Genomic DNA, 14,435 nt, shown 5'->3' with positions numbered 1-14,435 from the left:
TGGTAAATTTAAACCAGATTGCTTTTAAATTTTTAGAATATGTGTTTTTAATTGGGGTCTGAAGGACTGAGTAGACCCTAGCAAATTCATTATGTTTTGTCATAGCTACATATGTAAAATCCTTTTTGGTAACAATATTTTTAAAGTAATTGCAATTGAAACTGTTTTAGTATGGAAGTAACATAATTCAATAAAAATGGAACTTTGGATAGATCCGTAATACCGCTCTATTTCCATCCAAACATTAAGAAAACATCTTGTATCTTAGTTATTTTTGTTCAACAAAAGAAAATCATTTACTTCATTTTACAAAAATGTTACAATTATGTGGAACCTAATTAAGAACCTAATACCTAAGTAGCCGCTACTAGAAATCCGTGTATCGCTGTCGCAGACTCTGACGTTTGGCAACATGGTGCATCTGTAAAATCCAAGGGTATCAATTATAAACTGTCATTGGTCAAGTATAGTATAGTATATAGGATGGAAGACTAACCAAACGCTGCTGACGTCGCTCGCGATTCTTTTCGTAGGCCTTGAGCAGCGAGGGGCACGTACGCCTAATAAACTCCTCCGATTCCCAAAAGAGACCACCCTGGTTCTCGTAGCGCAAGAGGAATTCAACCTGTTGGAAGAAATAGGTATTAATTTGAGTTTATAAAAGAGTATTTTAACAGATTATCACCTTGCCCGCCTTGGTCTCCTTGCCCAGAATGCGTTCGATGCCGTTCTCCGGCTTGATGCGCCTGAAGAAGTCCTCGTCGTTGTACTCGGTGACCACCTCCTCGCCGACCTCGTTCAGCATATCCTCGATGCTGAGCAGTCCGTCCTGCAGCCGCTCGCCGTTCTGCTCGACGCGCTGCACAAAGGTCAGCGGGTGCTGCTTGAGGTAGTCCTCCGCCTCGGCGATCGTCCTGGCCAGATCGAACTCCTCCTCCGGCTCCTCCGCCTCTTCGTCCTCGTACTCCTCCTCTTCGCCGTCGCCGTCCAGCTCCATGCCATCACAGTTGGCGCCGCTGGGCGAGGAGGCCCGCTTCGTCTGCGTGGAGCGTCGCTTCTTCTTGACCCAATTCCCGCCGTCGTTCTCTTTTACATCCGGATGGAAGCGCACCTTCTTCACGCGGACGGACGACGTGGCGGAGTCAGTGGTGGAATTGTTGGAGGGCGTCTGCGACTCCAGCAGGCTGCTGCTGCTGGAGGCGGACGTGGATGCCGAGACCGAGGCGCCGGAACTCTCGGCCAGCGTGGTCTCCTTGAGGTTCTGTGAGATTAGCTTGACTTTCGTCTCGAAGGCAGTGCAGGAGGAGGAGGAGGAGGTGGGCGAGTTGTTGGCCGGATGTTCTGGTGGGGATTGGCTGCTCTGCGGGCTGTCGCCCTCGCCCCGCGTCCCCGCCGCAGCTTCAGTCTTGTGATCCGCCTGCTTCCCAGCTCCAGCTTCCGCCTCCTTGCTAATCGATTCCGCAGCGGAATCCCTGCTGCAGTTGTCCAGATCCCCGGGCGAGGAGTCCCCCTCGCCCGTCGCCGTCGTCTCCACCATCACACACTTGATTTGCATAGATTTGTCCAGCGAGTCACTGCCAGCCGAGTCATCGTTGGACTTGGTATCCATGTGGCTGCGGCTCCTCGGGATCTGCGTTGGCTCTCTGTCGTTCTGGGTTGGCTGCTACAGTCCAATTTTGGCTAAATGCATCGCAATTCAATTGAAATCTTTCATCAAAACTTTGTTGCTTTCAACTCGGTGAGATAGAGGTGAAACAATTGTCAATGGTTATTCGATACTATCGGTGTGCGTGAGAGATTTGGCAGCATCAGAGATTTTCCTATAAACATCGGTTACTGCTACGGATTGTTATTAATTTTTAATAATTAAAATTTAAATTTAATAACTTTTTAAGAAAAAGGTTAAAATCAGAAAGAAGCAAAAAAAAAACATTAAAATTAAGTAGTTTTTACGAAAGCAGTTTATAGTTGATTACACTAGTTTACAGCCGAAATGCTCCCCAGCAATTGATGGCAAATTCTGTTAGTTTTAGACCCCTAGATCACGAAAATAGCACTAATTTTTTTTTCGATGGCACAGTTTTTTTTTTAAGATTTTTTAAAGTTTGAAATGTTAAATTTCGGACTTTTTTCGAATTTCTTCTTATATCTCGGCAGATATCCACTTGGTTGAGCCAGTTTTAGTTTTATTTTAAAGTCAATAGATCAGAGCTTAACTTTGCCATACAGATTAATATGATTGGATGAGTAATGGCAGCGCAGAGGCTTGACAAAGATGAAAAATGTGTTTTTTGGTCGTCTGTAAGTCGGCTGTATATATCGTAAAAACTCGAAATAAATCCGTTGAAAAATCATAATGGGTACAAACTTAAAGTATACATCCTACCGAATAGAACAAGCTGGATATGGCCCAAATCCATGGAAAACTGGATTTATGGTGGATTTTTAAAGTTCGGATTTTTCCACTTTTTTCGGTTGACAGAGTCCAAATTTAAGATTTATCATAGGCGGCGTCATGTAAACAAAAATGAGTGGTGACGGCAGCCGGATCAAAAAATAGCTAAATTTAAAAGCTAGAAAATTATAAAATAAATTTAATTTCTGAAAATTCCTTTAAAAATATAAAATTGCTTGCGTTATGACTGTGAGTATTTTTAATTAAGTACTATCCATTTGGATAGTTCATTCTTATGAAAAAAGTAACCTTAATTTCAAAAATTAAATTCACTTTAATAATTTTCTAGCTTTTAAATATCTGATTTAGCTATTTAGTGACCCGGCTGCCAACACCAATTATTTTTGTTTACATGTCGCCGCCTATGATAAATCTTAAATTTGGACTCTTTCAACCGAAAAAAGTGGAAAAATCCGAACTTTAAAAATCCACCATAAATCCAGTTTTCCATGGATTTGGGCCATATCCAGCTTGTTCTATTCGGTAGGATGTATACTTTAAGTTTGTACCCATTATGATTTTTCAACGGATTTATTTCGAGTTTTTACGATATATACAGCCGACTTACAGACGACCAAAAAACACATTTTTCATCTTTGTCAAGCCTCTGCGCTGCCATTACTCATCCAATCATATTAATCTGTATGGCAAAGTTAAGCTCTGATCTATTGACTTTAAAATAAAACTAAAACTGGCTCAACCAAGTGGATATCTGCCGAGATATAAGAAGAAATTCGAAAAAAGTCCGAAATTTAACATTTCAAACTTTAAAAAATCTTTAAAAAAAAACTGTGCCATCGAAAAAAAAATTAGTGCTATTTTTGTGATCTAGGGGTCCAACACTAACAGAATTTGCCATCAATTGCTGGGGAGCACACCAAGAATATTATTTTGTAAACTAGTGTTATATATATAAGGTAACAATATTTAGAAATAACACTAGTTTACAGCCGAAATGCTCCTCAGCAATTGATGGCAAATTCTGTTAGATTTAGAGCCCTAGATCACGAAAATAGCACTAAATTTTTTTTCGATGGCACATTTTTTTTTAAAGATTTTTAAAGTTTGAAATGTTAAATTTCGGACTTTTTTCGAATTTCTTCTTATATCTCGGCAGATATCCACTCGGTTGGGCCAGTTTTAGTTTTATTTTAAAGTCAATAGATCAGAGCTTAACTTTGCCATACAGATCAATACGATTGGATGAGTAATGGCAGCGCAGAAGCTCGACAAAAATGAAAAATGTGTTTTTGGGTTGTTGGCAGCCGGGTCACTAAATAGCTAAATCAGATATTTAAAAGCTAGAAAATTATTAAAGTGAATTTAATTTTTTAATTAAGATTACTTTTTTCATAACAATGAACTATCCAAATGGATAGTACTTAGTTAAAAATACTCACAGTCATAACGCAAGCAATTTTATATTTTTAAAGGAATTTTCAGAAATTAACTTTATTTTATAATTTTCTAGCTTTTAAATTTAGCTATTTTTTGACCCGGCTGCCGTCACCACTTATTTTTGTTTACATGTCGCCGCCTATGATAAATCTTAAATTTGGGCTCTGTCAACCGAAAAAAAGTGGAAAAATCCGAACTTTAAAAATCCACCATAAATCCAGTTTTCCATGGATTTGGGCCATATCCGGCTTGTTTTATTCGGTAGGATGTAAACTTTAAGTTTGTACCCATTATGATTTTTCAACGGATTTATTTCGAGTTTTTACGATATATACAGCCGACTTACAGACGACCAAAAAACACATTTTTCATCTTTGTCAAGCTTCTGCGCTGCCACTACTCATCCAATCATATTAATCTGTATGGCAAAGTTAAGCTCTGATCTATTGACTTTAAAATAAAACTAAAACTGGCTCAACCAAGTGGATATCTGCCGAGATATAAGAAGAAATTCGAAAAAAGTCCGAAATTTAACATTTCGAACTTTAAAAAATCTTTAAAAAAAAACTGTGCCATCGAAAAAAAAATAAGTGCTATTTTTGTGATCTAGGGATCCAGCACTAACAGAATTTGCCATCAATTGCTGGGGAGCACACCAAGAATATTATTTTGTAAACTAGTGTAATACCTGTTTTACCCATCTACTATTTAATACATTTTAAAAACAAGATTAAATTTTAAATCGATAGTTTTTCCTAAATATTGCAAGCAATTATCTATGTAGCGTCGATGAGTTAGCAACGAAAGTGGAATGGTGGAGTTTGGAACACTAGGGCCATATTTATTTTTTTTAATTTTCTCGCTATTTGGTGGCCGAATTGAAAAATGTTTGATGCAAAATTGTTAGGAATAAAAATATCTATCGATCTATATATTTCACATTTTCACATTTCACATTTTTCATCTTCGTCGAGCTTCTGCGCTGCCATTACTCATCCAATCGTATTGATCTGTATGGCAAAGTTAAGCTCTGATCTATTGACTTTAAAATAAAACTAAAACTGGCCCAACCGAGTGGATATCTGCCGAGATATAAGAAGAAATTCGAAAAAAGTCCAAAATTTAACATTTCGAACTTTAAAAAATCTTTAAAAAAAAACTGTGCTATCGAAAAAAAATAAGTGCTATTTTTGTGATCTAGGGGTCCAGCACTAACAGAATTTGCCATCAATTGCTGGGGAGCACACCAAGAATATTATTTTGTAAACTAGTGTATTACCTGTTTTACCCATCTACTATTTAATACATTTTAAAAACAAGATTAAATTTTAAATCGATAGTTTTTCCTAAATATTGCAAGCAATTATCTATGTAGCGTCGATGAGTTAGCAACGAAAGTGGAATGGTGGAGTTTGGAACACTAGGGCCATATTTATTTTTTTTAATTTTCTCGCTATTTGGTGGCCGAATTGAAAAATGTTTGATGCAAAATTGTTAGGAATAAAAATATCTATCGATCTATATATTTCACATTTTCACATTTCACATTTTTCATCTTCGTCGAGCTTCTGCGCTGCCATTACTCATCCAATCGTATTGATCTGTATGGCAAAGTTAAGCTCTGATCTATTGACTTTAAAATAAAACTAAAACTGGCCCAACCGAGTGGATATCTGCCGAGATATAAGAAGAAATTCGAAAAAAGTCCGAAATTTAACATTTCGAACTTTAAAAAATCTTTAAAAAAAAACTGTGCCATCGAAAAAAAAATAAGTGCTATTTTTGTGATCTAGGGGTCCAGCACTAACAGAATTTGCCATCAATTGCTGGGGAGCACACCAAGAATATTATTTTGTAAACTAGTGTATTACCTGTTTTACCCATCTACTATTTAATACATTTTAAAAACAAGATTAAATTTTAAATCGATAGTTTTTCCTAAATATTGCAAGCAATTATCTATGTAGCGTCGATGAGTTAGCAACGAAAGTGGAATGGTGGAGTTTGGAACACTAGGGCCATATTTATTTTTTTTAATTTTCTCGCTATTTGGTGGCCGAATTGAAAAATGTTTGATGCAAAATTGTTAGGAATAAAAATATCTATCGATCTATATAGGTTGGGCCATATCCGAGGTCTACAAGTGTTTCAAAACGCACTTTGCTTTCCTTTTGTTTTTAATATAAAAAACAATTAAATTGTACTAAATTAAGCAACAAAATTACATTTTTAACTTTCCGCTTCTTTTTGCTTGCAAGCAGCTGATCGGTCAATGAACTTGGCGGCCCTAGCAAAACTTCAGGGTTGCAAATATACAACTAAAAATTATCGATTGATTGTAGTTAAACAATATATTATAAGAATATTAAAGTTAAACTAATATATTTTACTATACAAACGTCGGATTGCTTCCATTCATGCTTTAAATATATTTGTTATATTTCCTAATTGGTCAAACTGATCTGAAAAGTTGAAATATGTACAAGATGAGCGACATTAGAGGAAGACGGGCTACACAAATAAACAAACTAATGAAGCCCACGAGGAATTATAGGATAATCAGAGCTCAAATTGTTTTTAAGCCTACCATTCGCTTCCTGGGAAAGTGATCCTGCGTACGAAGCCCAAGAATATGTGAATCCCAACCTTAAAGATTTTGTAGTTTCCGAGATCTCAGCGTTCATACAGACATGCAGACAGAAGGACATGGCTAGATCGACTCGGCTAGTGACCCTGATCAAGAATATATATACTTTAAAGGTTTGGAAATGCTTCCCATAGGATATTGCTTGGCATTGACATGGCTATATCGACTAGAGCCCTGCTTTCTTTTGTGCTTTCTTTTGAGAACAAAAAGTGGAAAATTTTTAACAAATCAATGTTAACTGCATAGTAAATAAAATTCAGGCAGATTTAATCACAAAATAATGGCCCTTTCTTCCTCAAAATAAATTGTCGTTTGAATTATTTCGGAATTCTCGCCATTCATTTATTCAATTCTATTAAAGTCAAAATTCAAATTCATTCAATTCTATTAAACTCAAAATTCTAATTAATTAATAAACATATAACAGAAAAAAATTAAAAATAATTCATTGAATCCATTCATGCAGGGCTCTAATATCGACTCGGCCAGTTATCCTGATCAAGAATATATATACTTTAAAGGGTCGGAAACTTCCCTCTCAACTTGTTTTATACTTTTGCAGGAATACAATATACACTTTTACACTACGAGTAACGCGTATAATTACTTTACGAGTAACGAGTATAATTGCTCTACGAGTAACGGGTATAACAATAGTTATGCTCGAAATATCAGGGGGGAAAATATCACGATGTAAATATTTATTTTTATTCAAAAATATCGATATATTGATATTTTGACATACTTTTCAAATCTCTGTTATTAGTCGAGACAAATTATAATAGTCGACCATAAAATGAATGACAGTAAGTTAATAAATATAGCCTAACTTTCTTTATAATATTATTATTTAGGAATGTGCGATTTTTGGGATACGCTTTTAAGAAATGAGCGCCGGGCCAATAAGCAGAAAAACAACGTAGAACTCAATCAAAAAATTATAACTGATTTACTGGAGACCTTGTGCCCGGAATTTCCATCTAAATCAATCCAGGTCCACCCATTCGGCTCGCGTATATTGGGAATGGCAGGTCCTGACTCGGATCTTGACCTCTATGTGGATATTGGTAAGAGCTTTTCCTAGATAGCATTGACATTTTTTTAAAAAATTTTTGGGGACAGGCAACTCCAGCGCTTTGTACAGCGAAACTCTGACTGATAAAGTTATTCAAGAAGAGAAAATTATTACCAAAGCCCTACAAAAGAATCCTTCGAAATGGGCATTTCTAGCAAATGTCGAAGGCCACTGCCCTGTAATCGTTGCCCGGCATAAGAACTCGAATATCCAGTGCGACATTAGCTTCTCGAACAGCATGATCTGTGGCCAAAGCAAGCTAGTTATCTACATTTTTGAACTGCAGCCGATTGGTGAGTTATGTTAATACTTTGGAAAGATCTGAAGTTAAAGGTGATTAACTAGCTCGCTTGATGATCATCTATCTGAGGGGATGGGTCAAGGAACTGCAGATTCAGTCGGCTTTTCGCAGCCACTTGCTGGTACTAATGGTAATATTCTTCCTTCAAGTACGTGGATATCTACCAACTGTCTACCAATTTCAAGATCAACTGATTCCAGATGTTGGCCGTGAGTATTACATGTACATATAAACATTTTGGGTCCGTTATGGAAATATTTAATATTTATTATTTATACGGTTATAGTGTTACTTTTAAAGCTTTGACACTAACATTTTTATTAGGTCATTGTTAGAACCGTTCCCTTCACCATAACTGCCCAAAAGTAATTTAATTATATTGTGTATTTACTAAAGCCATTCGCAGCGTGGATAACCAATTTCTGTAAAATTAAGTTATCCGACTTCAATATGAAGACAATTCCAATAAACGCTAACCAAACTCGCAAAGAACTCGAAGACTTCTTTGGCTACTATTCGACATTCAATTTTTCGCGTATGGTGATTTGCCCGTATTTGGGAAGAGAAGTCTTGCGCAGCAAATTAAAGTACTTAATGCCCCTAAGGTAAGAAAAAATTGTTGCTATGAATTTACTTGCAGGTCTAATTGTTCCAAATTTCAGATACCGAGAATACGGATACGGAACCCGTTTCGCAGGAACCCCTGTTGCTATTCAGGACCTTATACACCTTAGCCTTAACAACGCGACATCCATTAAAGAGAGTGATTTGGACTGTTTCCTGGAGAACTGCTGCAAGGAAAGCAACGGATTTTTGAAGCCGTGACTAATTAAGGATCTAAATGACACTTTTCAGTCTTAAAATAAACAAATTTTATGAACACCATCAATTACATAATTTCTGAAAGATAAGGAAAGTTACATAATTTGATCAACGGTACGGCTTAGGGATGTGAAAAATATATGAAAAGATCATATACCGATATTTGTTGAATAAGAATAAATATTTATGTCGTGATATTTTTCCCTGATATATCGATTAACTTTTTTTATACCCTTGCAGAGCGTTTCTTGTAAAGCAGCGGTCGGCACACACATACGTTGACATATTCTTTTATATTTGTGTGAGTAATTTGCACTGGGCAGCTCATCGATGTGTGTGTGCAGACCGCTGTTCTACCCCTGTAGTTCTCAAGGGGGCCGGTGGCACTTTCGGGGTAGAAAAGTGATCGACCACCCAGTGGTCCCTTAAGGGTCAATAGGTGGCGTGTGTATTTTTTACAAGAGCAAAAGAGTTATCGGAGAGTGAACACTTCTATGTGAACACTTCTATATGAGTTAAAAAAATTGTAAAATGAAATTTTTGACAAGTATATAATGATTTTAATAACGAATACAACTTGATTTTGTTTATATAAAAAACCAATTTAAAAAAATTAAAATAATAAAATAAAAACTTAATAATGAGATAAAATAAAATAATAAATGATAGAATTTTATTTCTTTTTATATCATTTATATTTAATAATGAGCAATTTAGCTGCAGCAATATTTTTAACAATAGCGGTGGTTCAGTAGCAAAACGTTTTCTTTCCTTCCATAACAAGCGGATTTTATTGGTGCTTAGATATATAAAATAAATATATAAGTACCTAATTTTATATACATAGAACTAAACAAAAATAATATTAGCGAATGTTTTTATTGCCATCGATTATACGATATCGGTAGTCGCAATATTAATCGTAACGGATTGCCATAACTACCCAACCCCGCTACCATCACTAACCCAACGTTTGCGCCAAATTTTGTAAACATTGTATTTAATTTGTCTTATTGTACATTTAAAGTGTTATATTTTGTTGTGATCTGAGGTGTCGTCAACAGGTGAGTAACACCATGAGTTGTGCAAGTGAAATACCTAATAATGTGTGATATTTAGCCATGAACAGCAACAGGCACATTCGTCGATTTGTTAAAGAGGAGAAGGAGAAATAGTGGTGCAAAGGACTCCTACGTAAGTCTTTTTTCTTTGATATAAATATTTTAGTGAAATTTTCTTCCTTTTTAGATTAAAGCCATGAGATCGTTGTTGCTGCCAGAAGGGGGTTTAAAAAACTTGCGGAGGGTTCTCACGGATGAGTTTGTTGTGGGATTTAATGTTAAAGGCCTTTCTGGAAAAAAAGCCGTAAACTCCTTTACACATTTCTATGGTGCACTTCACGGTAGGTTATTTTTATAACTGTATTTTTTATAATACACTTAGTTTCTTGACTCAATTTCAATCTATTTACTTAGAATGCCATCTGTCTTTAATCCTATTTCTTTCTGTCTTTTTCTGCTTTTCACTTTTAAAACATGGTTTGATGTAAACAGGCTTGTATAACAAAATCTAAAAATATATATTTAAACCCATGCAGAGGGAATTATAATTTAGTCCAGAAGTTTGTTACGCAGTAAAGGAGACCTTTTCAAACCTATAAAGTAAATCCATTTAACCATGTCCGTCTGTCTGTCGGTTCAAGTTTCAAAAGCGTGAAATAAGTCTACATTTAACTGTTGGTTATTCTTATTTTATATTTATGCTTTTCTAGTCACAATTTTATTCCTGAAAGCTGCAAGGGTATTAAAACTTTGGCTTGCCGAAGTTAGTTTCTGTTCTCATTTTATTTTAAAACACTAAAATCTTATTTCTTTTTAGATATTGTTTCAGAATCTGGTAATGCAGAAATATTGATTCCCAAGGCAATTCAATTGCAAAAGAAACGATTTTTTAAAAATAAACCCAAATCAAATAATAACAACAATGAGGAACTCAACAAAATTTGTTCAATAAATATAAATTAAAAAAATAGAAAAATTGTCTACTTATAATACAATAAATTAATTTAACAAAAAGTATTTTTTCTTGGGAAGTTTCATAGCATTCAGCTTTTTTGTATTGAAAACACCAACCCCATTTCATACCCCTTTTCGCCACAAAAGGGACCGATAGGTGGTCCCATATTATACCCCTTTTCGCCACAAAAGGGACCGATAGGTGGTCCGATAGATGGTCCGATAGGTGGCCCCTTTTGTGGCGAAAAGGGGTATAATATGGGACCACCTATCGGTCCCTTTTGTGGCGAAAGGTAATGCAGAACTTCGCCATATGACCACCGCCTAGGACATGCCGTGGTAAAAGTGGATAGAAATTTACATTGCGGGTGGTATGAACGGGAGTTAGTCCCAAGCCCCCGGTGTATGGCGATTTCGCTAGTTCGGGACCAGTCCCGGCGAACTACAGGGGTACGTTATACATGTGCGAGCAGCGCGGCGGCAGAACAAAACCCTATGCTCACTTAATAGGGCGCTGCCGACCGCTGTTGTAAAGTAATAGGGTATAATTGTATTAGTGCAAAAGTATGTAACAGCTAGAAGGAAGCGTTTCCGACCCCATAAAGTATATATAATCTTGATCAGGGTCATGTCTGTCTGTCCGTCTGTCTCGGAAACTACAAAAGCTAGAAGGTTGAAATTTCCCACACATATTTCTTGGGCTTCCGACGCAGCGCAAGTTTATTTCAGCCGAGAGCTACGCCCTTTCTAACGCCCACAATCACCCACTAACGATTTTAAAATGTGTCTGGCGCCTACACCTTTAAATATTTCCGAGAAGTATTAATGCAATTTTGTTGTGTATATTTATACCTATCGAAATGTAGAAGACATTTTTCAAATCGGACCATTTATTAAAAAGTTATGGGCAATCAAAATTTTATATAGCCATCTCCCTGGCACTCACTTAAGCTGAGTGACGGGTATTAGATAGTCGGGACACCAACCCGACTATAGTGTTCTCTCTTGTTTTGAATTCGTTACGAGCTTCCAAGTTAAACTGCGTTCTCCAAAAAGTTCCCCGACGCAAGGCAAATGCTGAAATTGCCAACTTTCCGGAGGTATCACAGGCAAACGGATTCATCGCTTATTTTGATGTTAAAGTTTTTGAAAAGATACACTCTTTATCTTTCAAACCCCATAATTAGAGAAATTTTAGAATATTTTTAAAAAGAAAAAAGTTTAAGCAAACATAATCAAAGAGTGCCATTTTTTGCGCTATACAGCACAATTTTGTGCCCTACCAGCACTCTGTAAATGTTTTTCGATCAGATACATTGGAGCAGCGGTCGGCAGCGCCCTATTAAGTGAGCATAGGGTTTTGTTCTGCCGACGCGCTGCTCTCATATGTATAACGTACAACAGCGGTCTGCACACACACATCGATGAGCTGCCCAGTGAAAACTACTCACACAAATATAAAACAAAATGTCAACGTATGTGTGTGCCGACCGCTGCATTGGAGCATTCTGCGACTGGAGCATTTTGCGATTGGAGCATTTTGCGACTGGAGCATTCTGCGACTGGAGCATTCTGCGAATGGAGCATTCTGCGACTGGAGCATTTCGGTGACTGGAGCATTCTGCGAATGGAGCATTTTGCGACTGGAGCATTTTGGTGACTGGAGCATTTTGCAACTGGAGCATTTTGCGACTGGAGCATTTTGCGACTGGAGCATTTCGGTGACTGGAGCATTTTGCGACTGGAGCATTCTGCGAATGGAGCATTCTGCGACTGGAGCATTTTGCGACTGTAGCATTCTGCGAATGGAGCATTCTGCGAATGGAGCATTCTGCGACTGGAGCATTCTGCGAATGGAGCATTCTGCGACTGGAGTATTTCGGTGACTGGAGCATTTTGCGATTGGAGCATTCTGTGACTGGAGCATTTTGCGACTGGAGCATTCTGCGAATGGAGCATTCTGCGACTGGAGCATTTTGCGACTGTAGCATTCTGCGAATGGAGCATTTTGCGACTGGAGCATTTTGGTGACTGGAGCATTTTGCAACTGAAGCATTTTGCGACTGGAGCATTTTGCGACTGGAGCATTTCGGTGACTGGAGCATTTTGCGACTGGAGCATTCTGCGAATGGAGCATTCTGCGACTGGAGCATTTTGCGACTGTAGCATTCTGCGAATGGAGCATTTTGCGACTGGAGCATTTTGGTGACTGGAGCATTTTGCAACTGGAGCATTTTGCGACTGGAGCATTTTGCGACTGGAGCATTTCGGTGACTGGAGCATTTTGCGACTGGAGCATTCTGCGAATGGAGCATTCTGCGACTGGAGCATTTTGCGACTGTAGCATTCTGCGAATGGAGCATTCTGCGAATGGAGCATTCTGCGAATGGAGCATTCTGCGACTGGAGCATTTCGGTGACTGGAGCATTTTGCGACTGGAGCATTCTGCGAATGGAGCATTCTGCGACTGGAGCATTTTGCGACTGTAGCATTCTGCGAATGGAGCATTCTGCGACTGGAGCATTTTGCGACTGTAGCATTCTGCGAATGGAGCATTCTGCGAATGGAGCATTCTGCGACTGGAGCATGCTGCGAATGGAGCATTCTGCGACTGGAGCATTTCGGTGACTGGAGCATTTTGCGATTGGAGCATTCTGTGACTGGAGCATTTTGCGACTGGAGCATTCTGCGAATGGAGCATTCTGCGACTGGAGCATTTTGGTGACTGGAGCATTTTGCGACTGGAGCATTCTGCGAATGGAGCATTCTGCGACTGAAGCATTTTGCGACTGGAGCATTTTGCGATTGGAGCATTTTGCGATTGGAGCATTTTGCGATTGGAGCATTCTGCGAATGGAGCATTCCGCGACTGGAGCATTCTGCGATTGGAGCATTTTGCGAATGGAGCATTCTGCGAATGGAGCATTCTGCGAATGGAGCATTCTGCGAATGGAGCATTCTGCGACTGGAGCATTTCGGTGACTGGAGCATTTTGCGACTGGAGCATTCTGCGACTGGAGCATTTCGGTGACTGGAGCATTTTGCGACTGGAGCATTCTGCGAATGGAGCATTCTGCGACTGGAGCATTTTGCGACTGGAGCATTCTGCGAATGGAGCATTCTGCGACTGGAGCATTTTGGTGACTGGAGCATTTTGCGACTGGAGCATTCTGCGAATGGAGCATTCTGCGAATGGAGCATTCTGCGAATGGAGCATTCTGCGACTGGAGCATTTCGGTGACTGGAGCATTTTGCGACTGGAGCATTCTGCGAATGGAGCATTCTGCGACTGGAGCATTTTGCGACTGTAGCATTCTGCGAATGGAGCATTCTGCGACTGGAGCATTTTGCGACTGTAGCATTCTGCGAATGGAGCAATCTGCGTATGGAGCATTCTGCGACTGGAGCATTTTGCGATTGGAGCATTTTGCGATTGGAGCATTTTGCGATTGTAGCATTTTGCGATTCGAGCATTTTGCGATTGGAGCATTTTGCGATTGGAGCATTTTGGTGACTGGAGCATTTTGCGACTGGAGCATTTTGCGACTGGAGCATTCTGCGACTGGAGCATTCTGCGACTGGAGCATTCTGCGACTGGAGCATTCTGCGACTGGAGCATTCTGCGACTGGAGCATTCTGCGAATGGAGCATTCTGCGACTGGAGCATTCTGCGAATGGAGCATTCTGCGACTGGAGCATTTTGCGACTGGAGCATTTTGCGA

General features: G+C 38.6%; 2 protein-coding genes and 1 long non-coding RNA gene across 3 annotated transcripts; 2 read left to right on the top strand and 1 right to left on the bottom strand.

The window, feature by feature from the left end:
• Positions 1-257: 257 nt before the first annotated feature.
• On the bottom strand, positions 258-1,770 carry LOC108067917 (uncharacterized). The gene is made up of 3 exons (XM_017157193.3): positions 686-1,770; positions 497-625; positions 258-421 (listed from the first exon to the last, which is right to left on the bottom strand). Exons 1-3 carry the CDS (start codon positions 1,607-1,609, stop codon positions 368-370), a joined length of 1,107 nt encoding a protein of 368 aa, XP_017012682.2. The 5' UTR covers positions 1,610-1,770; the 3' UTR covers positions 258-367.
• Positions 1,771-7,222: 5,452 nt separating this feature from the next.
• LOC108067931 (terminal uridylyltransferase Tailor-like) lies at positions 7,223-8,438 on the top strand. The gene is made up of 5 exons (XM_017157211.3): positions 7,223-7,306; positions 7,355-7,567; positions 7,623-7,868; positions 7,921-8,085; positions 8,273-8,438. The coding sequence occupies exons 1-5, from the start codon at positions 7,297-7,299 to the stop codon at positions 8,302-8,304; spliced, it is 666 nt and encodes a 221-aa protein (XP_017012700.2). The 5' UTR covers positions 7,223-7,296; the 3' UTR covers positions 8,305-8,438.
• Positions 8,439-9,452: 1,014 nt separating this feature from the next.
• Positions 9,453-10,717, top strand: LOC138913978 (uncharacterized). Its single transcript, XR_011419876.1, has 4 exons — positions 9,453-9,762; positions 9,818-9,892; positions 9,947-10,100; positions 10,577-10,717. It is a non-coding gene; the product is annotated as an uncharacterized lncRNA (long non-coding RNA).
• The last annotated feature ends 3,718 nt before the right edge of the window (positions 10,718-14,435 follow it).

The sequence above is a fragment of the Drosophila takahashii genome, chromosome 2L (genome assembly GCF_030179915.1).
Source record: "Drosophila takahashii strain IR98-3 E-12201 chromosome 2L, DtakHiC1v2, whole genome shotgun sequence".
NCBI lineage: Eukaryota > Metazoa > Arthropoda > Insecta > Diptera > Drosophilidae > Drosophila > Drosophila takahashii.
Note: the sequence above shows the minus strand (reverse complement) of the source record. Positions and strands in the feature narration are given on the sequence as shown.